Source organism: Gopherus flavomarginatus, chromosome 5, assembly GCF_025201925.1.
Source record: "Gopherus flavomarginatus isolate rGopFla2 chromosome 5, rGopFla2.mat.asm, whole genome shotgun sequence".
NCBI lineage: Eukaryota > Metazoa > Chordata > Testudines > Testudinidae > Gopherus > Gopherus flavomarginatus.
The window spans coordinates 87,292,851-87,318,931 of record NC_066621.1 but is presented as its reverse complement, the minus strand read 5'-3'; the positions used below and the strand labels follow the sequence as shown (position 1 = coordinate 87,318,931).

The 26,081-nt window shown below is 45.1% G+C and overlaps 2 protein-coding genes across 45 annotated transcripts in view; both read right to left on the bottom strand.

Annotated features, from left to right (window-relative positions):
• Window positions 1–3,432, bottom strand: part of MADD (MAP kinase activating death domain) — a 133,034-nt gene extending 129,602 nt beyond the window's left edge. For 18 of the 40 annotated variants that reach the window (XM_050953418.1, XM_050953415.1, XM_050953426.1 and 15 more), the window contains exon 1: window positions 3,222–3,352. The gene's annotated coding sequence lies outside the window, so the exon portion shown is untranslated. The other 22 variants (XM_050953444.1, XM_050953434.1, XM_050953430.1 and 19 more) reach the window with 4 other exon arrangements.
• A 533-nt stretch (window positions 3,433–3,965) lies between these two features.
• The window catches only part of NR1H3 (nuclear receptor subfamily 1 group H member 3), a 55,982-nt gene continuing 33,866 nt past the window's right edge, over window positions 3,966–26,081 (bottom strand). For 4 of the 5 annotated variants that reach the window (XM_050953578.1, XM_050953576.1, XM_050953577.1 and 1 more), the window contains 4 exons: window positions 25,644–25,743; window positions 10,507–10,620; window positions 9,594–9,688; window positions 3,966–6,066 (listed from right to left, as the gene is read on the bottom strand). In XM_050953578.1, coding sequence (XP_050809535.1) covers window positions 5,920–6,066; window positions 9,594–9,688; window positions 10,507–10,620; window positions 25,644–25,743 — 456 coding nt within the window. In that variant the 3' untranslated portion in view covers window positions 3,966–5,919. The remainder of the gene's footprint in view (window positions 6,067–9,593; window positions 9,689–10,506; window positions 10,621–25,643; window positions 25,744–26,081) is intronic. The other variant, XM_050953580.1, reaches the window with a different exon arrangement.

Sequence of the window (26,081 nt, the reverse complement as noted above, 5' to 3'; positions counted from 1 at the left end):
TCAATATTATTGTAAACAAAAAGGAAGGTTATATCCTTTGGGCTCAGAAATAGTATGTAAATAGATCTGACCTGACATTATCATGCAGAAGAAACTCATATTTTTTTAAATATTTGTTATTAGAAAATTTGTTATTTTGAAGGACTGAAGGGCATCAGTAACAATATTATTCTAAACATTACTCTAAAAATTATTTCATTGTTCGTTTTGAGAACATATTTCATGTAACTCACTCTTTTCAATTTTTCCCCAAATTTCCAATTTTTCCATGCCAGGTCATGGGAGGGGGAATATTTTCTCCCAAAAAGTTTATGTTTTTTCCAGACCCTCATATCTCTATTCTGGGATGGAATTACCCAGAATTGAATGCAATATCCCAGGAGCAGTCACACCAGAGACAAAGGATGATAGTAGAAAATAAAAAGACCTACTACAGTGCCTCTCTGCAATTGTACCCTAACAGAGAACATATCAAACATTCAACTCACTACACTTGATCTTAGTCAAAAGGACAAGGAGAAAAAGTATCACCTCCCAGCTCCATGGCATGATGCTTCTGCCTATGTTGCTCATATAATGCAATATGAAGTGAAAGCAAAAACACCCAACTCGCATCTAATTTTCTATCCACTCTCACTTTATAGTTCTCTGTGTTATTGCTTCTCAAATATTCATTTTTCTACTGAACTGCTACTTTAGATCATTTTCCCCAATGTACTAGCTACATCGATGCAAATTAAATCTGCCCCATTTTATTCTCTCTAGATCCCCATAGTCATTTATACCTCTTCCTAATTTAATATCACCTGCATTTCTCATGAACATTCCTTTAGTCCCACCACTAAATCACTCAAGAAGATGTTAAATCCCTAGACCAACACCCATGCCTGAGATTCTCCTGTAGATGCCAACCTGCTACTCAACATTTATTTATGATGATCCTGTGGCCCCATGAAATCCACTCAGAACAAACAGCTCTTCATTGATCGTGACAAGGAAACACTCGATTTTGACTTATGTCAGAAAGACTGGTGCATTTCGTATTGCATCAGGACATCTCATGGGATATGTGAATAAATCCTATTTAAATGGAAAATGAGGCAAACACCTGTATGCGACTGTGGTCACCAGGCACAAACAATGGAACACATCATATCTGCAGCAACACGCTGGCTATTAAATCTAGATATAAATGTATAATTGTTTCTACCCACCCAAGCCATAAGAAAGAAGATGATCTCACTCCCTTATGCCTCCCCTTAGCCTCTCTCAACCAGTGGCAAGTTATCCCCAGATCAGTGGTATTATACAGAGCACAGTGAGGGTCTGGTGGAGTGCATGAACAAGAATGCTGATTTGGAGTTAGGTTAAACACAGAGAAAGTGGCAGATTTGTTGGGGGTGGAGGAGGGCGAGGTAAAGAACTGTTATATTCCCAATTCCTATTGCTATCTGTATGGGGGCCAAGTTAAGATTGCATGGCTGTGTGTTTTTAAATAATTTTAAAATGTTGCTCAGTATACACCTAAAATAGCTCTGGATACTAGAAGTGGGGCGAGAGGGCAAGGAACAGAGGACTGCATCCTCCAACTGGCACCTCTAATTGTACCATTCTTTCACCCTACCCCAACGAAGAGAGTTAGGACCCAAGCTTTTTTCAACCTGGTTCAAAGAAAGAGCAAAACAGCAAAGAATGACATCCTTCCCCCTGGAAAGAAATCCTCAATGTATGGAGTACTTTGCAAGAAATCTAGTCTCTCCGCAAGCAAAATGGTCAGTTGCCCTGTTTCTCCTAGCTTCCTAGTCTGCGAACTTCCTAACCACTTCCTTCCTGGGTGGAAAGAGAAGAAGAAAGAGCATCAGTTTCCTCTCCGAGCCCTCATCTCTTCCCCTCGCCTGCCACTACCTTCTCTTTCTATCCCTGCTTTAATGAGCCTGTGTGAAGGATATACACCCCCATCATAAACTCATTATATATCTTTGTAATTTCCCACTACTAATTACCCCCAAGATCTATGAAAATCACCCTTCCTCAGCAAAGAGACACCTTAGCAACAGCTTCTAAAGGCAGTGACTATTCACTCCCGGCTAAAGCCACATAATTTTGTATCTCAAGGGGAGAGAGCACACTTTGTATGGTATACTGTACTTGTATCAAACACCAGCTCTCAATGAGAAATCAGGAAGCCTCCTTTAAAGAAAGCCCTTTTACCACCACCATTTGAAGGTTTTACTAACCCTGAGCAGGAAAAAGCCTGAAATACTGAAAAGGTTCTCTCTCATCTAGAAGAGCAACTAACACCTCAGAATGTATCCAAAGGATCTAGATATGCTGGACAACCATAAGATCAGGAATTGAAAATCACACATAGTACAGTCAGGATCCTGCTAGCCCCGAGCACAAACAGCAGACTGCAGCCTTCATGCCACAGCTGCCCGTGGCAAAAGCAGCCGTCACATAACTCTACCACCTCAGAGTGTGAGCTGCAGGGTGCTTTTAGGCCTCTGACATAATGTACCTGGGGCCCATGGCAGATTGGGGCAAAGACCGATAGAAATATCTGTCCACAACAACTCGGAGAAGCTTAAGTGACATCCTACCCCTCCCGCAGTGACCTTGCAAAGGACTCTCCATCACGAGAGAGCATCACCACAGCGCAAGGCTGGGGAAGGAAGGGATCTGTAGCAGGGCCCAGCTGCAGTGCTCAGTCCCAGACAACTCAGGGAAAGGAGGAGATACAGCAGGGGAAGTAGAGGAGGAGAAACAACACTGCAGCAGCCAGCTGTTCAGGAAAACAGGACAAGTGATTCCCAGCCCCAAACATCTCTCAAGACACACAGCTCCCTGCTCCCAGTGTAACCACCCCTTCCCCCACGCACCCATCCCAATCACCCCACACCGCCCCCTGCTCCCAGCGTACCCACCCGCTTCCCAATCACCCCACACCGCCCCCTGCTCCCAGCCTACCCACCCGCTTCCCAATCACCCCACACCGCCCCCTGCTCCCAGCCTACCCACCCGCTTCCCAATCACCCCACACCGCCCCCTGCTCCCAGCCTACCCACCCGCTTCCCAATCACCCCACACCGCCCCCAGGGTACACACCGCCCGCCCACACCAGGCCCGCACTGCCCCTAACGCGCACCCCCGGCTCCTCCAGCCCCTACCACACGCGGCTCCCGAGCCGTCGGTTCTGCCCCCGCAGCGGAGCCTGCCTCTACCTGTCCCCACAGGCCGCGTCCGCCGCCCCCCGCTGCTCTGAGCCGACCGGCCAGTTCCGCATCCAGAGCCTGGAGCGGAGCGAACCACCGAGGGGTGGGGAAGGAGCGAACCACTTGAGCGCGGCGGAAGGGAGCGCACCTGGGCACCGCACGGCGCAGCAGAGGCGGGGCGCTGGAGGCTGCGCGGCGCACCAGCCTCGGTCGGGCACGGAGGAAGCTGAGGCAGCCAGCCGCCCGCTGCGACCCCGGGAGCCCCCCAGGGCAGGAGAGGGAACCAGCCAGCGCTTGCTACGTGTTCTAACGAAGGCAAGGGGCTTAATGAGCATAACCCAGAACAGGCTGCAGCCCCCACCTCTCCGTGCGGGAGATGCGGGTCACTTGACTACAGATCCCAGCATGCAACGCTCTCCCCTGACCCTGGTAGTACCGATCAAGATGGAATATGCATGCTGGGCCCTGTAGTCTCCGTGTGCTGAATTGGACGCACTGAACCATCTCTGGTTCGTATCACAGCGGTGTATGGGTCACATAAAGATGTATAGCAATCTGAGGACTCTCATAGGAGGTTTATCCTGCATGTGGAGAGGGTGAAGGAAGTTAAATTGGAGCCATACTGTCATTCATTCTCAAACACTTTCTCCTCCTCCCTGCTGGGTTTTCCCCTTTTTTATAACCATCCTGGGGTTCAAAAGATTAAGACTTTATGCCAACACTAAAATATGGTGCATCATAGCTAGTCAAAAATCCTGTATTAGGCTTTATTCTTTTGTATAAACATTAACATTTCTCAAACAGATTAGTTAAAAATACAGATTTAAACAAGAAATTTTGCAATTGCAACAAGTTATAAAAAATAACAGATTATTTTACAGATTATTACAAGTGCTTTACAAAGGTGCAGAATGAAGGCTAAAGGCAGGGACCAACCTTGAGTGCAAAATGGACAAAAAGCCTTTGCCACAGGCCTGGTGCTCACATACACAGCCCAAAACTATGAGCCTTGTGAACCCAGCCTCTCAGGATGCTCACTGGGCAAGCAAACATATATCCCTGTTAGAGACAAAATACATGAAACCAGAGGACTTGGGGTTACATATCTGGGATCAAATACTGTTTGTTTTTTCTTGCAGAATGAGAAACTCATTTTGCAATGACATTTTTCTGTTTTGTCAAACCAATTATTGCTCTAAATACTAAAATATTTATGGACCAAGGGGTCACTGGCGAGTCTTACCATGCACAAGGTGGAAAGGAGAGGATTTAAGAAGTACATAAGAACAGCGTTACCGGGTCAGACCAAAGGCCCATCTAGCCCAGTATCCTGTCTTCAGACAGTGGCCAGTGCCAGGTGCCCCAGAGGGAATGAACAAAACAGATAATTATCAAGTGATCCATTCCTTGTCACCCATTCCCAGCTTCTAGCGAACAGAGGCTAGGGACATCATCGCTGCCCACCCTGGCTAATAGCCATTGATGGATCTATCCTCCATGAATTTATCTAGTTCTTTTTTTAACCCTGTTTCATATACAAGAGCAGAAGGGTACTCATCATACCAAGATACCTCCACATCCCACTAATCACTAACAAATGACCATACACTTGAAAAGACCTTTTGCATAAGGGAGAATACTTGGACAGAGGTGGTTATGCTCAATATTCCTGCAGACAGGATTCTGAGAGAGTTGTGCAGCCCATAGATTAGGCAATTCCTGCTAATATGCTATAAATACAGTGCATTCTCTGTCCCCAGCTGATAATCTTCAGTCTCACTGGAACCCGCTAAATATACTAACATTTTCATGGTTCTTGATATACTTCCACCACCTCTACTGCCCAGACACTGATGCTTCCATTCCTCTCTCTTCTCCTCCACAAACCTCAACACAAAATCTATTCCATGGTTTATTGCTTTCACTTGCTAGCAAACCAAAAGATACTATAATGATAGGCAATCTTGTTTTTAAAAAACAGCTAAATGATCCATGGTTTCTCTATGGTACATACAAGATGTCCACAGAATAACTTTCAGTAAATGGCACTGCACATTCCACGGATCTACTTGCCCAAGGAGGGCCAGAATGAAAGGACAGCTCTAGAAATGAAGCTTCACAAAGAGGGAATGCGACCAACAGCCTCTTCTCTGGGAATCTTTGTGAAGGACAGCACATCATAGAGACTTTAAATACAGGGAATATAAGAAAACCCCCAGCACATCCATATAAGCTTCCCTGAGTTCCTCAAGTCCACATACACAGGGAACCCTGCCTAAGAACCCTGGGGAAGCCTTTGGGGCTAGGATGCTCTCAGTGAACGTTTAACAAGTTCCTGCAAATTCACTTTCAGAATCAATGAGAAGGGAAAGATGGGGGGGCAAAACCCCAGAACACATACTTAGAAAAAAGACAGACATTGAAGAAACATTTGGGGTGAGATGTTCATCTCTACCATTTTCAGGTGTTTCACACATGATCCCATTTCTAGGAGGCACTAAATCAAAGATTACAAAAACATCTGATCTCTCCCAGATGCCTTATGCACAGTCTCATCACATCAGAGAAACCACAGGCTCATCACTCTGCACTGCCCAGCCCAGCCCAGCCCCTAGTTCAGCGCTTTGGAGAGGGGAGGCTGGCTTCTTGTTAGCAAGGGATCGGAGGTGGTGTTACTTCAGCAGGTCAGTGCCCTGGGAGCACATAGTCACTCATGCACATCCCAGATTTCTGAGAGCAGGGGAGGGAGTTTCTTGTCCTGTAGTCGAAGGGCAAAAACTTGTTCGGAGTGGACACTGCTTAGAGTCCGAAGACTGACCAGTTTCATTAACATCCGAGGGAACATCAGATGGTCCTGCAGGGTCACACAAATAGACAATCATAAGTAAATCCAGAATCTTGCTCACAAGACAAACCACTTACTGGATGCATTAAAAGCACAAGCTCACATCCTCTGATACCAGCATCTCCCAATACAGAATGGGACAGGAGCACCAGTGTGGGGAGATCACAGCTACTTCAGATTCAGCATTTCCCAGCAGAGTGCTGCTGGGAATGGTGCAGGATTATAGGCTGGGGGAGTTCATAACTATAGCTGAACTAATAACTGATATTTTAGGTTGGTGGCCAAAATAAAAAATGAGAAAAAATCATTTTGGGTTGAATGAAAATGTTTTGTTCAACCTGAAACAATTCTTGTTTCAACTTTTTCATGTCTTGTAGAATAAATCTAACTAAATTTTGACTGAAAAAGCTGTTTCAGAATGAAAAGTCTAAAAAAGGCTGCAGAGATGGTGTTGACAGGGCTTTGGCTTCCTCAACCACGGAATGCTGTTATGGGAAGGAGAACTGCTGGGAAGAGTGGGGTTCCACCTGACAAAGGGAAGAGCATCTTTGGACATCAGCTCACCAAACTAGTGAGCAGGGATTTAAACCAGGTTCAGAGGGGGCAGGTAGCATAAACCTACAGGTGGATATAACAAAAAATGATCTTAATAGAGAGATAGATGTTGAAGGTAAAATGAAAAATTACAATAAATTCATAGGAGCAACAAGAGGGGAAACAGTAAAAGAATCTGCTCATCATAATAGATGTCTATACACAAATTCAAGGAGTAGAGAGTATAAATAGGAGGAAGTGGAAATATTAGTACATAAACCAAATTATTACTTAAATTGTCATCACTGAGATTTGGCAGAATAAATCTAATGACTGGAATATTGATATAAAGGGGTATAGCTTGTTCAGGCAGGAAAAGCAGGGGAAAAAAAGGGAAGAGGTATTGCATTATACATTAAAAATGCACTTGTTCTGAGATCCAAGAGGTGGGAGGCAGACCAGTTGAAAGTCTCTGGGTGAAAATAAAAGGGGGAAAACGGACAATGTCATGGTAGGGGTCTACTATAGACCACCAAATCAGGAGGAGGAGGTGTAAGAGATTTCTAGAACAAATAAAAGAAATATCCAAAACAAAAGACCTCATAGTAATGGTGGACTTTAACTAACCATACATCTATTGGAAAAGTAATATAGCAAAACACAAAATTTCCAATAAATTCCTTAAATGTATTGGAGACAACGTCTTGTTTCAGAAGGTGGAGGCAGTAACCAGTGGGACAGCCAATTTAGACTTGATTCTGACCAACAGGGAGGAACTGGTTGCGAATTTGAAGGATGAAGGCAACTTGAATGAAAGTGATTGTGAAATGATAGATTTCATGATTCTGAGGAGAGGAATGAGAGCAGCAGAATAAAGACAATGGACTTCAAAAAAGCAGACTTTAACAAACTCAGAAAACTGGTAGGTAAGGTGCCATAGGAAGAAAATCTAAGGAAAAAGGAGCTCAGGAAAGCTGGCAGTTTCTCAGAGACAATATTAAAGGCACAATAGCAAACTATCCCAATGCAAGAAAGATATAAAGACTAGTAAGAGGCTGTTACACGGTGTGCCTGACCCTTTAAGGCCCCCTGCTGGAGGCTTTGTGGTCCTCCCATATCCCAGCCCAGGAAAGGAGCAGCAAAGGTGGGTCCTCCACCACTGCCTAGAAAGGCTGCGCAGAAACAGCCAATCAGAGCACAGCAGCCTCAGATAAAAGGAACTGCAGGTGGCAGAATTAAGTAGGTCAGTTCCTAGCGAGGAGTGAAGGACAGGGAATCTAATCTAATCAGAGGCACTCAGTAGCCTGATTTACTGGCCCTGAGAACAAGAGGATCTGACAACTGTAACCTTAAGGTAATGGGTGAAAGGAAAGGGCTATGTGGTAAAATGCCCATGAAATAGCAGCAGCAATCTGGAGGAAGCAGTATGTGGGTGCTGTTTACAGGGTCTCTGGGTTGGGATTTGGCTAATGGGAAAGCCTGAGTTTTCCCACTGGAGAAATAGCATAAGTCCTGAGAAAGGGACAAAGCCTGTTGAGAAGCCTGATTGTTAAAGGGCCCAGAAAGAGGGCTGAAGACCCACATGAGGGTTGACTGTGTGTTTAAACTCATTACCCTGGAAGGGATATCTTTGCTCATTCATATTGACTGTTGATTTGATTGAAGGACTGAACCACTGCAGACCCCCAGTAAGGTTGACAACCTACAGTAGGTGCTAGGAGAAAACAGATCGCAGCATCACACCTGGCCAACTATAGAAGCTCATGAGAAGTGAGCGCCCTCTGTCAAAGGACCAATATGGCCTCACCGGGAGCTCTCTAATGAACTTAAAACCAATGTGGAAACATGGATAAATTTTTAAAGATAAGCAAAAAGATTAGTGCAAGCATGTAGGGACAAATTCAGAAAGAGTAAGGCACAAATGAGTTACATCTAGCAAAGAACACAAAAAGCAATAGAAGAGGTTTTATGAGTACATTAAGAGCAAGAGAATGCATAGGTCCACTACTTAGCAGGGAAGGAGAGTGAATAACATGCATTATAGGGTCTCTCAAGCTGAATACGAAACAACAATGTGATGGAGTTGTGGGAAAAAGGCTAGTATTCTGGGGTATACTAACAGGAATGCTGTATGTCGAAAGGTAGGTAACTATCCTGCTCTATTCTGCACTGGTGAGGCCTCAGTTGGAATACTGAGTCCAGTTCTGTATGCACCATTTTAGGAAAGATGTGGATAAACTGGAGAGAATCCAGAGGAGAGCAACAAAAATGATAGTTTAGAAAACCTGACCTGTGAGGAAAGCCTAAAAAAAAGCTTGGCATGCTCCATCGGGGCTGGGGGAGATGGAGTGGAGACCTGATAACAGGTTTTTCAAATACTGTATGTTAAGAGCTATTCTAGACCATGTCACCTAAAAGTACGCTAAGTAAGGGGTTAATCTTTAGGAATAGGATTTCCTAATATCCAACCTAAATTACTTTCTAACTATAAAGATAAATAAATCACCAGACTAGGATTCTAAGGGAGGTTGTGGAATCCCCATCATTGGAGGTTTTTAAGAACAGGTATAATGCCTGTAGTCTAGACTTATTTGGTCCTGCCTCAGTGCAGGGGGGTGGACTAGATGACCACTCAAGGATCCTTCTAGGGCTACATTTCCATGATTTTATTTCTCAAAAAAAATTCTGACCTAAACTACTTGCCCAATTCATTAATAGTTTTGGTTAAAGTGCATTTTTCATCAAACTATTCCTTGAAAACATTTTGCCCAGCGCTACTCATAACTTCTCCAGCTCCAGCCTCTAACAATAGGAGGCCCTGTAGGGGACTGGTACGAGGTTGCTGGCTATTGGGGGAATAGCTGAAGGAAACAGTGCATGACCACTGACTGCAGAAGATTCATTCAGGGAGTGGGGAATTAGAGGAGCACAATAATCATAAAATCAACTCTCACATATACACCTGAGTTGATTCATTTTTTAGGACTCAGCCAAGCACTTACATTTGGTCTGTGGATGCAAATGTAAGAATGAAGGGCCTCTACGTAGGTGTGCTGCAGTCTCTCCACCAGCGACTGATCCTGCACATTTGGTCGGTCTGCCAGGAAGCAGGTTAGACATTAGTAGGTAGTTGTAGGCAGCCTGGCCAGTCTTGACAACACAGGCTAAAGCTAATCCTAATCCCTGGACTAGCCCTGAGTCTTGTCTGGTACTCTCCCTGTGAGATAGCATACAGCCAAGATGCCTCCTGCAAGACAGTAGTTGTGAGAATCAGCTTCTTATGTCAGTCTTTATCAGCCATGTTTTGAAAGTTGGAGTAAGTTTGATTTTACTTTGTGGCAGGAGGTTACAGAGCCAGGGAAGCCTGGTCTAGCTCACTAGGCCTCACATTCCAGTCCCAATGGAGATGTGAGGCTGTGATCCATCAGGAAGGAATGGGAGAATCTCTTGCAGGAGAGTTACTGGGAGAAATAATGAAATAGGAAAATATCTATTCCCTCAGTGTAAATTTTCAAAGACTAGAGACAAGACTGATCTGACAACTTCTCTGTGTGGCCCTTTAATGACTAAGAAGCTGTAATGAGCACAGACTCCAAAATACCTCTCACTGACCACTAGATGTCACTACTACCCTACACCAAGGGACATGAGCATTCAGTAAACTGATGACTTCTAGAAGAGACACTACAGACTACATTTCAGTTAATTTGGTACAGGTCAAGAAGCAGTAGAGACTTCCCCTCATAATTACTCAGAGCATGTGTGATACTGTGTTACCACAGCACCCATACTAGGATACTGCCCCCTCTGCTATACTCTTGTCACTCCTCCTCTGCTTCTGACCCCACATCTGCTCTATCATTCCTTTCCTTTGATTCAGTGCTGCTGCTCTCTGCCCTCTTTCTGGCTTTTTACCTGCAGAGAAAATGTTGATGGCGATTAAAAGTGCATATTCAGCATCGTTGAGCTGTAGGTCATTCATTCCCTTTGAAAACTCAAAGATAGGGTTAATGAACTCAAACTGCAGGCCTAGAGAAAACAGAAAAGAAGGGTGTAGGGATTAGTATTGGCCACTGCTCCCTGCCTCTAACCCCCTTGGATGAGACTTCCAGTTTTCTTGCAGTGAGTAACTGGGGGGGAAGACTGTCTGGGGAGCAGGTGGGACCCATCCCCACATTGCTGCAGAGCTCACAGGAGAAACTGTTCCCTTATCTGCATTACCCCAGTATGTCCCAGGGCCAATGGCAAATTGTGTCCCTCCCTCATACTGCTCCATTACTGGGGAACGTGTGTCAGACTCTGCAACAGAGTCTTGAGGACTAGCACTTGAGCCAGCATTCTACTCACTGTTAGGTTCCTTGGAGAAGGCCTAATGGAACAGAGGTGTACCTGATTACCAGGCCAGATTGGGATGGTGAGCTGATTAGACCGTTAACACAGAAATTGTCTAAAAGCACACAGGAAGGTGTGCTTGGGGTGGGAAAGGAGAGAAACAGAAATCTCTGAGAGCCTAACAAAGGGGGTCCTCTGAGTAGATGTCTTAGCTTTGCTCCTGTTAGAGAAGGGGTTAAAAGTTGAGATACAATGTGTAAAGGTGTGGAGACACTGCTATGTATTGGTGGAGGGATTAAAACACTGTAAAAATGATGTTGACACGCAAGAAGGCCTCAGTGTGGTCTGTTTGTGGATGAGGCAGGGGTGTGTTGTATTGTCCCATCAGACACCAACAGTAGTAACTGGTACATGATACCACAAAGGCTTAAATACCTCTGGACACCTTAACAGGTAATTGCTAAAATGAAAGAATCATATCAGTTACACCAAAAATTTGTCAAAGACAAGAGCCTAGATGTTTGTTTTAAAAACAAAAACTCTCTCCCACTCCAGCTCCCTACCATAATCCCCTTAAATCCATACTAGAAGCCACCTACCTTGAATCCAATCCCATTTCATAAATCTCACCACTATTTTCCCTAGTCTCTCATCCCATAATGGGTTTAAGACTGAATGGTTTGCTATTCAATGACTTAAAAAAAAAAAAAGGCTCTAAATTAATGATATTGTGGATCCTGCAATAGAATCATAGGGACCACAAGGTTCATCTAGTCCAGCCCCCTGCCAAGATGCAGGATTTATTGTCTAGACCATCCAAAACAGATGGCTATCTGGTCTCCTTTTGAAAAGGCAGTGAAAGAGCTTCCACAACCTCCTGAGATAGTGTTCCATTAGGAAATTTGTCCTGAGATTTAACCTAAATCTGCTATGCTGTAGTTTGAACCCACTGCCTCTTGGCATGCTCTCTGCCATAAGAAGATGGAGAAAAAAGTTATTCTCTTTTGTGATAGTCTTTCAAGTATCTGAAGACTGCTGTCATATCTCCTCTTCTAAAAACTGAACATACCCATTCCTTCAGCCTTTGCTCATATAGCTTGCATTCCATCCCTTCGATAATCTTTGTCACTCACCTCTGAATTCTTTCCAGGTTTTCTACCTCCTTTCTATACATTGGTGACCAAAACTGGACACAGTACTCCAGCTGAGCCCTAACCAGTGCCAAGTAGAGTGGTACTATCGCCTCCCATGACTTGCATGATGTGCCTCTGGTAGTGCAACCTAAAATTGCATTTGCATGGGTTTGGGGTTCCCCCCCCTCAACAGCATAGCATTGCTGACTCACGTTAGTTTTCCCCCATTCTCTTTGTACATTTAGTTTTTCTTCCCTAAACGTAGCACCTTACATGTATTTGTTGAATTTCATTTTGGTGGGTGTAGCCCAGTTCTCCAATTTATCAAGATCCCTCTGAATTTTAGCTCTATCCTCCTACATATTGACAACAACCCCCAGCTTTGTCATCGGCAAACTCTATTACTATGCTCTCTAGACCCACCATCCAGGTAATTAATAAAGATGTTAAATAAGACCAGACCCAGAACAGAACCCTGTGGAACCCCACTTGAGACCTCCTCCCTTCAATCCCAACATCATTCTATTAATAGTTTTGTCTTGGTTTACAGTTGTTTAACCAATTATGTATCCACTTAATGATAGTTCAGTTGAGTCTGATAAAGCAAGCTGTAGAAATGTGGAATGTTATGTGGGACTGTGTCAAAAGCCTTGATGAAGTCCAGGTATATTATGTCTGTTGCATTTCCCCCATCCATCAGTTACCCTGTCAAAGAAGGAAATCAAACTGGTTTAGCATTATTTGTTCTTGGTAAATCCATGTTGGCTGCTAGTGATTACCCCTTCATCTTCCATATATTTGCAAACTGAATGTTTTATACTTTGCTCTAGTAGCTTCCCAGGTATTGAAATCAGGCAAACTGGCCTATAGTGCCCTCGCTCCTCCTTTTTCAAGATGGGCACTACATTAGCCCCAGTCTCCTGGGACCTCTCCTGTTATTAATGAGTTCGGAAATATTATTGCTAAGGGTAGGTTTAAGTCACATGTATTTTTAGTAAAAATCACGGACAAGTCACAGGCAGTAAACAAAAATTTGCAGCCTGTGACCTGTCCATGATTTGTACTATATACCCCTAACTAAAACTTTGGCCGGGGCTGCAAGTGCTTTGGGGGCGGGGTTGACAGCACATAGTCCGGGACCCGTGCTGGGGGTGGGTGAGAGGGTTGGCAGGGCTGGCAGGCTCCCTGCGCAGCTTCCCAGAAGCGGCCAGCATGTCCCTGCAGCTCCTGGGGGAAAGGAAGGCCAGGGAGCCTCTGGGTGATGCCCTTGCCATGAGCAACAGTTCCACAGCTCCCATTGGCCAGGAACTACAGCCAGTGGGAGCTACAGGGGTGGTGCATGGAGCCAGCTGCACTAGCCACTGCAGAAATCAGAGGTCAGGGAATCTGTGATAGACAGTAGTTCTGAGATTTCTTCAGCTAATTCCTTTAGTACCCACAGGTAAATAGCATCCAGCCCCACTGTTTTTAATTTATTCAAATTGGTCAGAATATCTGACATGTTCTCCACTTATCCTGATCCGCATCCCTTCCCCTTGATTGTCTATGATAACTTCTCTAGTCATCCAGTCATGTTTTTTTGTGAGAAGACTGAAGCAGCTCTCCTTTCCTATGATACTTTTTTTAATGAGTCATCAGCATGGATTCATATCCTCTGGAATGGTGGTTGAAGCATGAAGGGACAGGAATCTTTAGTGCATCTGGCATGCCAACTACAACAGTGCCATGTGAATGCCTGTTCTCACTTTCAGGTGACAATGTAAAGTGGGCAGAATTATTTCCTGCAAATCTAAACAAACTTGTTTGTCTGAGGGATTAGCTGAACAACAAATTGGACTGAGTGGACTTTGTTTTGTGTGTTAATGCAGTTTTTTGTGCATAATTCTAAACTTGTAAGTTCAACTTTCATAATAGAGATTATACTACAGTACTTGTATTAGGTGAATTGAAAAATACTTTTTTTACAGTGCAGATTTGTAATAAAAATACAAAGTGAGCACTGTGCACTTTGTATTCTGTGGTATAACTGAAATCAACATACTTGAACATGTAGATAACATCCAAATATATTTAAATAAATGGTATTCTAATGTTTAATTCCACAATTTTTTAATCACTTGAGAGCCTTAATTCTATCAGATCATGATCAGTTCCCAATCACTTTAGCAACTACTTCAGCTCTGTTGGTCAAAACCAGATCCAAAATGGATGACCCCCTAGTTGTTTCCTCAACTTTCTGAATCCAAAAGCTGTCCCCTACGCATGCTAAGAATTTGCAGGATGTACTGTAACTCCTCGCTTAACACTATAGTTTAAGCAAATCCAATTTCCCCATAAGAATTAATGTAAAGTGGGGGGGGGGAAGGGTGTTAGGTTCCAGGGAATTTTTTTTGCCAGAACACTCTCTATATAAGATTTATATATACATACCCAGTATAAGTTTTAAACAATGTAATATTGTACCCAGCAATGATTATGAAGCTTGGTTGAGGGGATGGAGGCAGAGGGTGGGATATTTCCCAGGGAATGCCTTACTGCTAAATGATGAAGTAGCACACAGCTGAGCCCTCAAGGGTTAACACATTGTTAATGTAACCTCACAGTCTACAAGGCAGCAGACTGTGTCTGTGTGTGAGTGTGAGAGAGAGATGCACATTGCCTCTTTAAGTACACTGCCTTTTTAAGTAGATCAGCAACTTGAGACAGCAGTTGCTGCCAGCAACCTTGTTCAATCCTAAGCCCTGTCATGTCTATCCGGATCTGTGGAGATGGCGGGCAGGAAGGGGGACATCTTGACATCAGCATCCCTCCTCTTTCCCCCCTCCCCCGCACAGCAAACAGGAGGCTCCTGGGACAAGCTCCAGGGCAGGTGCAGCACTGGGCAAGTGTGGGGAGGGCAATTGATAGCCTGCTGGACAGCTGTTGCAGAGGGAATTTAGGAGAGCTGATTGGAGGGGGGGGGGCTGTTGGTACACCCTGGTTCCAAGCCCCCACCAGCTAGCTCCAATGGGCAGCTCTTTCTGCAAGCAATGGACAAAGCAGGCAGCTGCCAAGCAATGTTATAAGGGAGCATTGCACAACTTTAAATGATCATGTTCCCTAATTGATCAGCAATGAAACAACGTTAAGTGAGGAGTTACTGTATAAACTTCCACTGTAATTTCAACAGTGGGATTCTCCATTGTATGAAGGGCTGATAGCACAAGCCACAGCTGTCAGCCCTGGGCAGCTGATAGCAGGAGCCCCTGTTCTCAGCCCTGGATGGTCACAGCAGAAAAGTAATGGACCTTACTGCAAATTATAATTATCCATTATCTTCTGCAATTTCCCCCTCTCCTCTCCCCTCATGACTTATCCACAAGTTAGCCACAATTTTTGGACAATCATCCTGCAGTTCAAGTAGGTCCTTAAAGATACAGCACTAGATCCCTCAGCCCACTCTGTCTTATTTCACTGAACAAAGTTAATGGAACTGATCCCTCAGGACTCCACAAGGGAATGGGATGAGGACTGATGAGTCATTTCCCATCACTCCCAAAAGGAATAACTGGCGTTGTTAAATAATTCCATCCACACTAGAGTTAGTAACCACAATATGATTAAGTTCAACATTGCCAGGGGAGGCTGGAGAATTTACCAAACAATTACTATGGTGCCACTCACTATTAGAAAGTGAGATTTAAAAAATAGAAACTTGAACCAAGTAAGTCAAACAGGCCCTAAAGCAGAAATGAAGAAATTAAAATCCTTAGACTAAGCGGCCACTCAAGTGGTCAAGTTCAAGAGGTTATTCAAGCCACTGAGCCTCTGGGAATGGAAATCCAGCCCAAATAAAGCCAATAGAAAGGAACGAACTACGATAAGTATGATAGAAATGCAGACTAATATATCTGCTGGACCATCAGGGAATGATGGGAACAACTGCAGTGCCTAAGGTACTGCAGAAAAACTAGATTTCTCCACATTAGTCTTCAGCAAGGAAGGAACCCTTGGATCTACTCTTTCCAAGTAATAAAAATGAGGCACACTCAAAAACTGAGGTGTCAAAAAAGTAGATATTAGAACAAAACATCAACAGCCTAGATGGCAGAGTGGGATTAATGCACTAGGCCTAGGTGTGATGTTATTGACGTGAACTGTGACGATAGAGATCATTGTTGCAACCAAGGTCCTATAGTCAGGGCCGGTGCAACCATTTAGGCAGACTAGGCGGTTGCCTAGGGCGCCGAGATTTGAGGGCACCAAAAAGCGCCCTCAAATTTTTTTTTAAATTGTTGAGCAGCCATTGCTGCTGGGACAGAGAGGGAGTGAGCTGCCGCAGTCATGCCTGCACGATCGCCCGCAGGCACCACTTATCACTGTTTGGAATGTTCAGTGTCCCCCTTAGAAATGCTAACAAGCTTATTCAGCGAAGTTTTGATGTACTTGATGCATGCTATTAGATCGTCAATTAGGCATCAATGAGATAATTTAAGAGTAAATGTCTTTTTGTTTGAAGTACCACTGAACACTAATCTGTCCATTGCCCCCTCCCTCCTGTGTTACTGCTTGAAGCAGAATCCTGGGTAGCAGTAATGGGGATGCTGGATAAACCTTTTAAAATATTTCCCCTTTATAATGCCACATTTTTAATACAATTTTAAAATTAGATCCCATAATTTCAAGGCATCGATTTCCCCGTTTAGACAATTAAATTGCAATTGTCGGCATGAACATCATTTTAAAGCTGGGTTTTGAAAATCTAATTTAACTTCAAAAATTAATGACCAAAAGATAGGCACGTGAAGTAAGGTAAAAGTAATTAACCGAGGGTCTATCATTCACTCCCAACACCGCAAAAGAGCTGAGGGATTTCCAGAGAACTCCGACACCACTACAGTGTATCATTCAAACGTGAGAACATAGTTACTACAGATAATAAATAATAAGTTACTTGGGTTGGAAATAGATCTTTGTGGAAGGGAAAGCAGGAAACTTGTCTTTTTGATTACAGAATTATTTTGCTTCTGGATCCATTAAAATCATAACCGATTTTTTGGGGGAGGGGATGTGGGGAAGAAACTCTTTTCTCTACTAGGTTTGTTTATAGGCAGCTGAAAAGAAAAGTTAACTGGCTTTGCACAGAACTGAAACCTAAATGTCTCTCCTCCCTCCTTCTCTACTCTGACCCCTCTGGGCTATTCCAAGTTAATTGTCATCTAATTGCCCAGCAAAGAAAGAGATAATGGCATCAATTAGGCATAGCCCCCACCAGTTCAGGAGTCATTAACACAGTACAAAGATATCTGCATGCTTTCTGTGCACCCAGGCCTAATGAGGGACTGGGGGCAAGAGGAGCAAGGCTGAGCCCCTAGGGAGTGAACCGCAGAGAGCCAGTGCCCAGGAGGCTGAGAGGGCAAGGGGCGTCCCCACTGCTATTTAAATGCAGATCCCGCAGCGGTACCTCTCCATGGGACAGAGCTGGTTCCTCACAGAAGCTTCTGTCCAACAGCTGTTCCTTCTGCAGCTGCTGTTTGTGCTCCAGCTCCATCCATGTCAGCTGAACCCCCTATCCTGACTGCAGCCAACCCCTCATCCCCTGCCCTGCCTCCAGTCAGCCCCACACCCCTTTTTCCCTGCCCACAGCCAGCCTCACACCTCCTGCCCTGCCCGCAGCCAGCCTCACACCTCCTGTCTCCAGCCACCCCACACCCCCTGCCCTGCCCACAGCCAGCCCCTCACTCCCTGCCCTGCATGCAGCCAGTCCCTGCTGCACTCCTTGCCCTGTCCATAGCCAGCCCCACACCACCTGTCTCCATCCAGCCCCTGCCCTGCCTGCAGCCAGCCCCACACCACCTGTCTCCATCCAGCCCCTGCCCTGCCTGCAGCCAGCCCCACACCCCCTGCCCTGCACGCAGCCAACCCCACACCTCATCTCCAACCAGCTTCGCATCCTCTGCCCTGCCCAGAGCCAGCCAGCCCCACACCCTGTCAGGTTATTCAATTATTTTCATTAAATATGTAGGCTAAATAATGAATTTAATAAATTTTCAAGCCGAATATGTATTAATTCTAATGAACAATGCCACATTATGCAGTATTCATTTTTGAAAGTTTATAATAAGCAATGCTCTGGGGGCAGGGGTGGGGGCAGAGGGCGCAAGGTGGAATTTTCACCTAGGGCGCAAAATATCCTTGCACCGGCCCTGCCTATAGTGGCACCAAATCTTGTACAAAGGAAGTCAAGTAACGTGTCTATGAAAAGGTTATAATTTGTTGGTTATGATTATGCTATCTGTATGCATGTATCATTTTTGTATTTAAAGTTATAAGTATTGGCTCTATACTGCCTGTATTTCAAACTTGTGCTAGGCTTCTGGATGACACCCCAGACAGTTTGGCATCAGCACTGCCTAGCCTGCTTGATGGCCCATTAAGGACCATCAGCTATACAACTGACCCGTTGACAGAAGGCAGATATACCTTATGACTCAGCAAGGCATTCAGGGACATGCTTATGGAGAGAACTCTGCAGCTTTCAAGCCATGTGCTGGGCAGCTTGTGTTTGAAACAAAGGAAGCACAGGCCGCATGGCAAGAGACTATAGAAGGCAACTGCATCCCCTCCATCTTATCTTCAGTCTTGCTTCTGACCTCCGGAGGAACTGTGCTTGAAACTTTTTTCTCTTACTGGGGTATTTGTTTTCATAACCATTCATCCCCATAAGGAGCAGTGCTGGTGGTGATACTGGGAAACTGGAGTGTCTAAGGGAATTGCTTGTATGACTTCTGGTTAGCCAGGGGAGTAAAACCAAAGTCCTCTCTGTTTGGCTGGTTTGGTGCCCAAAGCACCCCCAGCTTTGGGCTGTAACTGCCCTGCTCTAAGCAATTTGTTCTGAATTGATATTCTCAGTAGTGTCCAAAGGCCGCTTTGTTACAGTGGTGTAGTCCCCAGCTTGTGGAGTTCCATTACAAGATCAGAATTTCAGCTTTCATTTAAAAAGTTTCAAGCCCTCACAGTCTCAAGCAAAAGCTTGATAACATGCACTGAATGCAGCCCATGTCTATCTGAATGTTCAAACAGCCTGAAAAAATAACTCCAAGAGGTATGAACTAGAGTTTGAGTGTGTCTACAAAATAATAAAGAGTGCCAGCTGATATAATTGACTTCCTCCTTCAAATCAGCCTTTGTCAAAGTCCCTCACAAGACACTATAACGGAAATTAAGACATGCAGTGAAAGGCAAATTTTTTATGTCATGGTTCAAACTGGCTAAGATAAAGAAAACAAAGAATAGGAATAAATAGGTCCTAACAAAGCTAGACAAACATCCAATGGCAGATTACATGCATTGTTGACAAGTCCAAGTTGGAAAGAATTATCTGAACTACTTATACACACTGCTGGTTTCACTGTGAACAGGTCAATGAAGATTTCTGCTCAGTGTGCAACAGCCAAAAATAAACAAATGTTTGGATGCATAAGGAATGGAATAGAAAGTAATGCTGAAATTATAATAGCTTTTTTTATAGATCAATGGTATACCCTCACCTAGAATACCAGAATTCCATTCTAGTTCTATACCAGGGGTCAGCAACCTACAGCATGCGTGCCACCTTTGGCACGCAAGCTGATTTTGCCTGGCACGCAGCTGCCAGACAGGGTCCCGGCTGCTGGCTCCGCTCAGCATGCGGCCAGCTGAGTGAACGGAATCCCAGGCCAGCAGGAGGCTGAGTGGGGCCGCTGTGCCCCTCCAGTTCCTCCTTCACCATGCTCTGATTCTGTGGCTCCCGAGAGTGTGAGCCGCCAGGGCATGGGGCCCTGAGCCTCCTGCAGGAGGGGCGGTGGTTCACACTCCCGTGAGCCGCAGAGCCCGAGCACGGCAAGGGGGGATCTGGGGGGTACACAGGGACCACTGCCCGCATGCATCTGGTGTAAGAGGTGCCCCCCCAGGGGGGCACCGGGCTGCAGCCCAGGCAGGTGGACCCCCCACCCCCCTCGGGTTCTGCTCTCGGGAGTGTGAGCTGCCGCTGCCCCTCCCACTGCCTCAGCACTCCACGTGGAGTTCTGCCTCCACATGGAGCCAGCGTCTGACCAGCACGGGCCTGGTAAGGGGACTCCCAGGGTGCAGTCAGGGAGCAGGGGGAGGGTTGGATGGGTCGGGAGTTCTGGGGGTCCTGTCAGGGGGTGGGGAGTGGTTGGATGGGGCATGGGAGTCCCCAGGGGTCTGTCTGGGGGCACGGGTGTGAATAAGGGTTGGGGCAGTCAGGGGACAAGGAGCAGGGAGGCTTAGGTAGGAGGTGGGGTTCTGCGGGGCAGTTAGGGCAGAGGTCCCAGGAGGGGGCAGTCAGGGGACAAGGAGCAGTGGGGGTTGAGGGTTCTGACCAGGGCAATTGGGGTGGGAAGTGGAAGAGAGTAGATGGGGGTGGGACTAGGGCAGGACTCTCCCTTTTTTGATTGTTGAAATATGGTAACCCTAGGCAAGGGGGAAGCTGGGGGGCACATGGGGGCTGGTGCCTGCATACATCCACTGCAGCCTGCAGGAGCCCCCAGGGGCGCTGGGCCGCTGCCTGGGCAGGAGGAGTGTGGGGGCGCAGCTGCTCCCCGCTAGCAGCGCCACTGCCTTTGTAGGGCTGCTGCCCCCCTGCACCGCACCAGCTCCTCCATGGGTGGGGCTCACTGCTACCGCATGTGGGACGCTCTGGCTCGCCGGTGGGCTCCGGAAAGCGCTCCTCCCTGCCGAGCTGCTGCAGCAGCCAAAGCCTGGCAAAGCCAGTGAATGGACTCGGGGCAGGGGCCACCTGAGTGGGGTGGGGAGGGCTCATGGGGGGGCTGTGCACCCTCCAGGGGAGCTCAGGGGGCGGGGAGGGGGGAACTTGGGCTGAGGAGCAGTCCCTGGGCAGGCTGGCCCCTGGGGTCTATAAAGGCTCATTGGGATTTGCCCCTCAATGAACCGATGTGCAAGGGGCAGGAGGGGGGTGCAAAACATCCTTGAACCAGCCCTGCCCCGGGGGTGCGTGCACCCCAGGTTAAGAACCACTGCACTAAACTGATAAGATCTGCATTTTAATTTAATTTTAAAGGAAGCTTCTTAAACATTTTTAAAAAAACTTGTTTACTTTACATACAATAGTTTATAGACTTATAGAGAGAGACCTTCTAAAAACGTTAAAGTATTACCAGCACGCAAAACCTTAAACTAGAGTGAATAATTAAGACTTGGCACACCACTTCTGAAAGGTTGCGGACTCCTGTTCTATACAAACGTGATCATGTTGGTATAAATACCACTGCAGGCAGGCTGGAGTGAAAGGATGAGGGTTTTGGGGTTTTTTTTTGCATTTAGCATCAAATGCAAAAACAGTCATTCTAACTGCATTTGGCAGTGAGTTCCATTGTTTCAGTCCAGCTCAGATGAAGGTTAGTCTTCCACAAGCACAAGTTTCATGCTATTTGACAAAGTTTTTTGTTCCAGTTGAACATATCTGGTGTGGGGAGGTTATGGTCAGGGGGGAATAGAGATAATCTCTCAGGTATCTAGGGCTAATCCCATTTAGACAAGATTGGGGGGGAAAAGTTCATTTTTTAATCTATCAAAATCAGATTATTTCTAATTTAAATTAAATACAGGTTCATTTAAAAAAAATAAACCTGTAATTTACAATTAAATGTGAAATTGACAACCTATGAGAAGGCATAGATGTATTATCTGCTCAAATCCTTTAAATTAAATACAAAGCAGTTCATATTTGCTACCAAGTTTTTAAAAAAGTCAAACTACTGACTTGGTGGTAAGAACCCAGAACCAGAGTTTGTTGAATGCTAAACCAGCTTTTGACAGCAGTAACTTCTTCTGCAAATACAGAGAGAGTATTTTCTTCACTTCAATTTATTCTGTTCAATGACTAGTTAAAATTCAAAATTTAAGAAATCAATGGGCAGTTGAAAAAGTAGGAAAGTTTGTTTTCCTCTTCCAATCTATGAATAGAAACTAGGTGTGAGAGGATGAAATCTACTAGTTCTAAAGTCTTGAAGGACTTGGTGACCAGTAATAATTATTTCAATTCACTTACTACAGATAATTCTTCCTTTGTTTAATTAGTTTTTAAAAGCAAAATATGTTTTGATAAACTTTTCCTTATTTCCAGCATAATTAAGGTCATTACATTTAATAAACTAAATTTAATTTTTTTGTGTATTTGTAAATGAATTTGAATTTCCATCCAAATAGAGCAAAACACAAATCACAAGTAAAAAATTAATAATCACCTAGTAAATAAGAAATGCATCTTGCACCATTTTTTAAAATAATAAAAAATGTAAAACTTAATATGAATAAATGTAACTTTATATATATACATTTATATAGCTTACAGCAGTAGTTCTCAACCAGTGGTCTGGGGCCTGCCAAGCAGGGCCAGAGTTAGACTCACTGGGGCCCTGGGCAGAAAGCCAAAGCCCCACTGCATGGGGCTGAAGCCTGGGGCCCTGAGCCCCACCACCTGGAGCTGAAGCATAAGCCTGAGCAACTGGGGTATGGGCCCCTGGGCAGTTGCCCTGCTCGCTACCCCTTAATGCCAGCCCTGGCTTTTATATGCAGAAAACCAGTTGTTGTGGCACAGATGGGCCAAGGAGTTTTTAGAGCATGTGGGGGGTGGGAGAGGAGGCTCAGAAAGAAAAAGGTTGAGAACCCCTGGCTTACAGTGTATCCCTTGGGTTAGCAAGGAGAAGCACCAAATTTAGCGTAAAGGCTATATTTAGTTGCAAATCAATTTATTTGGGATAACTAAAAAGTACAAATGCAAAATGTGATCAAAATCTATTATTACAAATCTATTAAAATCAGGGTTTCCTGCTTGCTGATATAAATCATAATCAAAATTGATTTAAATCAACCAACAGTGCACATAGGGCTTTGAAAATCAGAACTAGTTTTATTGGGGTGCCAGTGCAGAGAGTGCATTCCAGGGTGATCTGTTCCTGGCAACCTGTAGTACTGAGCAGAATCACTGCTACATTGTGAATTGGCTAGAGATTTTTCAGAGCATGTGTCTTTGTTGATAGATATACAGGATTGCAGTAGTTAAGCCCCACAGACCACTGTCTCCAGAACTGAGTCCTACAGGACTGGGCATAATCTTCTGGCCATATGCAAATAAAGTGGTGTGTTGGAGAGTGGTTGGTGGGGGAGAGATTTGCCACTATCGATATTCCAGCAACAGGACTCTCATTATAGCCCACAGGAGATGATTCCATTGAGCAATATATCTTCTGATACGGAAAGTAGTCTGAATGTCAGGAAAGTTTTCCTAATTTCATTCCATTACTCCTAGTTATAGCCAAGGGTTTGAAATGAGCCACTTGGGAAACAGGACTGAACAGGGGGCAGCAATCGCCAGGGGAGGAAGAGGATGAAGGGGGATATACTTGCTCTTTATAAATATATCAGAGGGATTAATATTAGGGAGGGAGAGGAATTATTTAAGCTTAGTACCAATGTAGATACAAGAACAAATGGGTATAAACTGGACACTAGGAAGTTTAGACTTGAAATTAGACGAAGGTTTCTAACCATTAGAGGAGTAAAGTTCTGGAACAGCCTTCCAAGGGGAGTAGTGGAGGCAAAAGACATATCTGGCTTTAAGATTAAGCTTGATAAGTTTATGGAAGGGATGGTATGATGGGAGAGCCTAATTTTGGCAATTGATCTTTGATTATCGCCAGATAAGTATGCCCAGTGGTTGGTGATGGGATGTTGGATGGGATGGGATCTGAGTTACTGCAGAGAATTCTTTTCTGAGTGCTGGCTGGTGAGTCTTGCCCACATGCTCAGGGTTTAGCTGATCGCCATATTTGGGGTCGAGAAGGAATTTTCCTCCAGGGCAGATTGGTAGAGGCCCTGGAGGTTTTTCGCCTTCCCCTGCAGCGTAGGGCATGGATCACTTGCTAGTGGATTCTCTGCAGCTTGAGGTCTTCAAACCACAATTTGAAGACTTCAATAACTCAGGCATAGTTTAGGGGTTTGTTATAGAAGTGGATGGGTAGGGTTCTGTGGCCTGTTTTGTGCAGGGGGTCGGACTAGATGATCACATTGGTCCCTTCTGACCTAGAATCTATGAATCTATGAGAAAGCTACAAAAGAAGGGCAAGAACAGAAGTCCACAATATTGCCCTTGGGGGTAAGTTAAAGGACCATCTTATTCAGAACCTTTAGACAGTAAGGCCTTCAGGAGCAGGACCTGCTAACTTTGTTAGTCTGGTCATCATGTACGTGGATAGGCTTATAGAAAACATCATAAAATCTATCTCTGACAGGATTTTGATGATGACCTGTTTATATAGACTCTCAGTAAATCTTGCAAACATTATAGTTTGCCACCGGCAAACTAACAGGAGCCCTCATGGATGAGTCAAATCAAAATCCCCAGAATCAACTGTCTTCGGGAGAACCCCAAGAGCATAAAGGGAAATTCTTAGGCATACTGAGGGAGGAACTTCCACATACAGGCCTCAGCAACATGCACAAGTTAATGCCAGATACTCCTGAGATACAAAAGCAGGGGATGGACAGCTGAAAGCCTGACTTTTCAGAAATGATTAGCACACTCAGCTTCTATTGGCTTCAACTGGAGTTAATGATGATCAGCATTTCTGAAATACCCAGCCTTTAGAGTATTTGAAGCCACAGAGTAACCATGACAGTTCTGTAGCACTTTGCACCTCACACGGGTCTCCTAATGTCTCAAACTGACCCATGAACTACAGCATAAAGTTCACTTCACCACCACCACCACTGTATAGCCATCCTAGTGTCACCTCTCCTACAGCTCCCAACCTGAGCCAATACAACACAGAATGTTCAAACAAACTAGCCCTACCACAGCCATGCAAGCTGTATCTCCCAGAGAGGTCTCCATGAGAGAGACAAGCATTATGCAGCACAGCAGCCTCATACTCCAACAACTTAGCACCAGTTTCAGATAATAAGGCAGACCATTACCCTATGTTCCCTAATCCTGTCCTCTCACTCCTGCCCCCTGCACCTGGAAAATCAAGCCCCAGAGAGGATGCTGTGAACAGTTCACTGACAGGTAAGTAATATGGATTTCCAAGCAGTCACAGCACCACACATTAGGTTTCTGAATCTCCAACTCTGCTCACTGAATCTAGATGCCCTCTATGCAGTGACCATTAATGACAATGCCTTCCCTAAACCCCACTTCTCAAACCGAGTAAGACAGCCGAAAGCAGCTATATAACCTAGAAAGAGTTGAGGAAAAAAGCCCCTCTCGTTATTCCCATGAGACAGTAAAGACAAGATCCTGTCTCTTACATTTCCCCAATATGGGGCTGGAAGGGGCTAGGAGATCATTAAAGTTCAGCATCCCAGTTTCTTCTACAATCTTTGGGGCTAGTAACTGAACTGCGACTGCATGTTAAGTGGGAACTGAGGTCCCAGCAGCGCATTGCCAAGTTCCTGTTCCCAACCATCTATACCTGACCTAAGCCCTGTATCTGGGTCCAGAAGCCTGCATTACAAAGGGTGGGACAGCATCGGATAGAGGGGAGAAAGGAAAAACCTATCTGCACCAGCTGGGCTTCAGCTCACCTGCTTTGGCAAAGTCATCCCGATTATAGCTCAGGTCCTTCAGAAAGGTGATGCTTTCAGTCTCTGGATTATAGCGCCGGGATGTCTCCAACAGCATCACCTAAAACACACAGAGCCAGGGGACACACTCACAGCCTGACTGTGAATCCAGCAAAAATGTTACAGAAGCTACAGCTTGTCCTGAAGCATCAATGTAGAAAAGTCACCTACTCACCACCATCCTGTAGCCCTCTAAATTACAGAGTAAATCCTGCCCCATCGTCAGCAGTGCCTTCTGCAGAGATAGGCTGCACCTCAAGCAGCTGCGGGCTCTCCCAAGCCAGTGCTCTTACCCTATTCCCTACTATACCCCATGCTTGGAGAGGATGGCACTGGAATAGTGGTTCCATACCTGAGGTTCCTTCCATCTCTCCTCCCCAGGGCGACTGCTCAAACCTG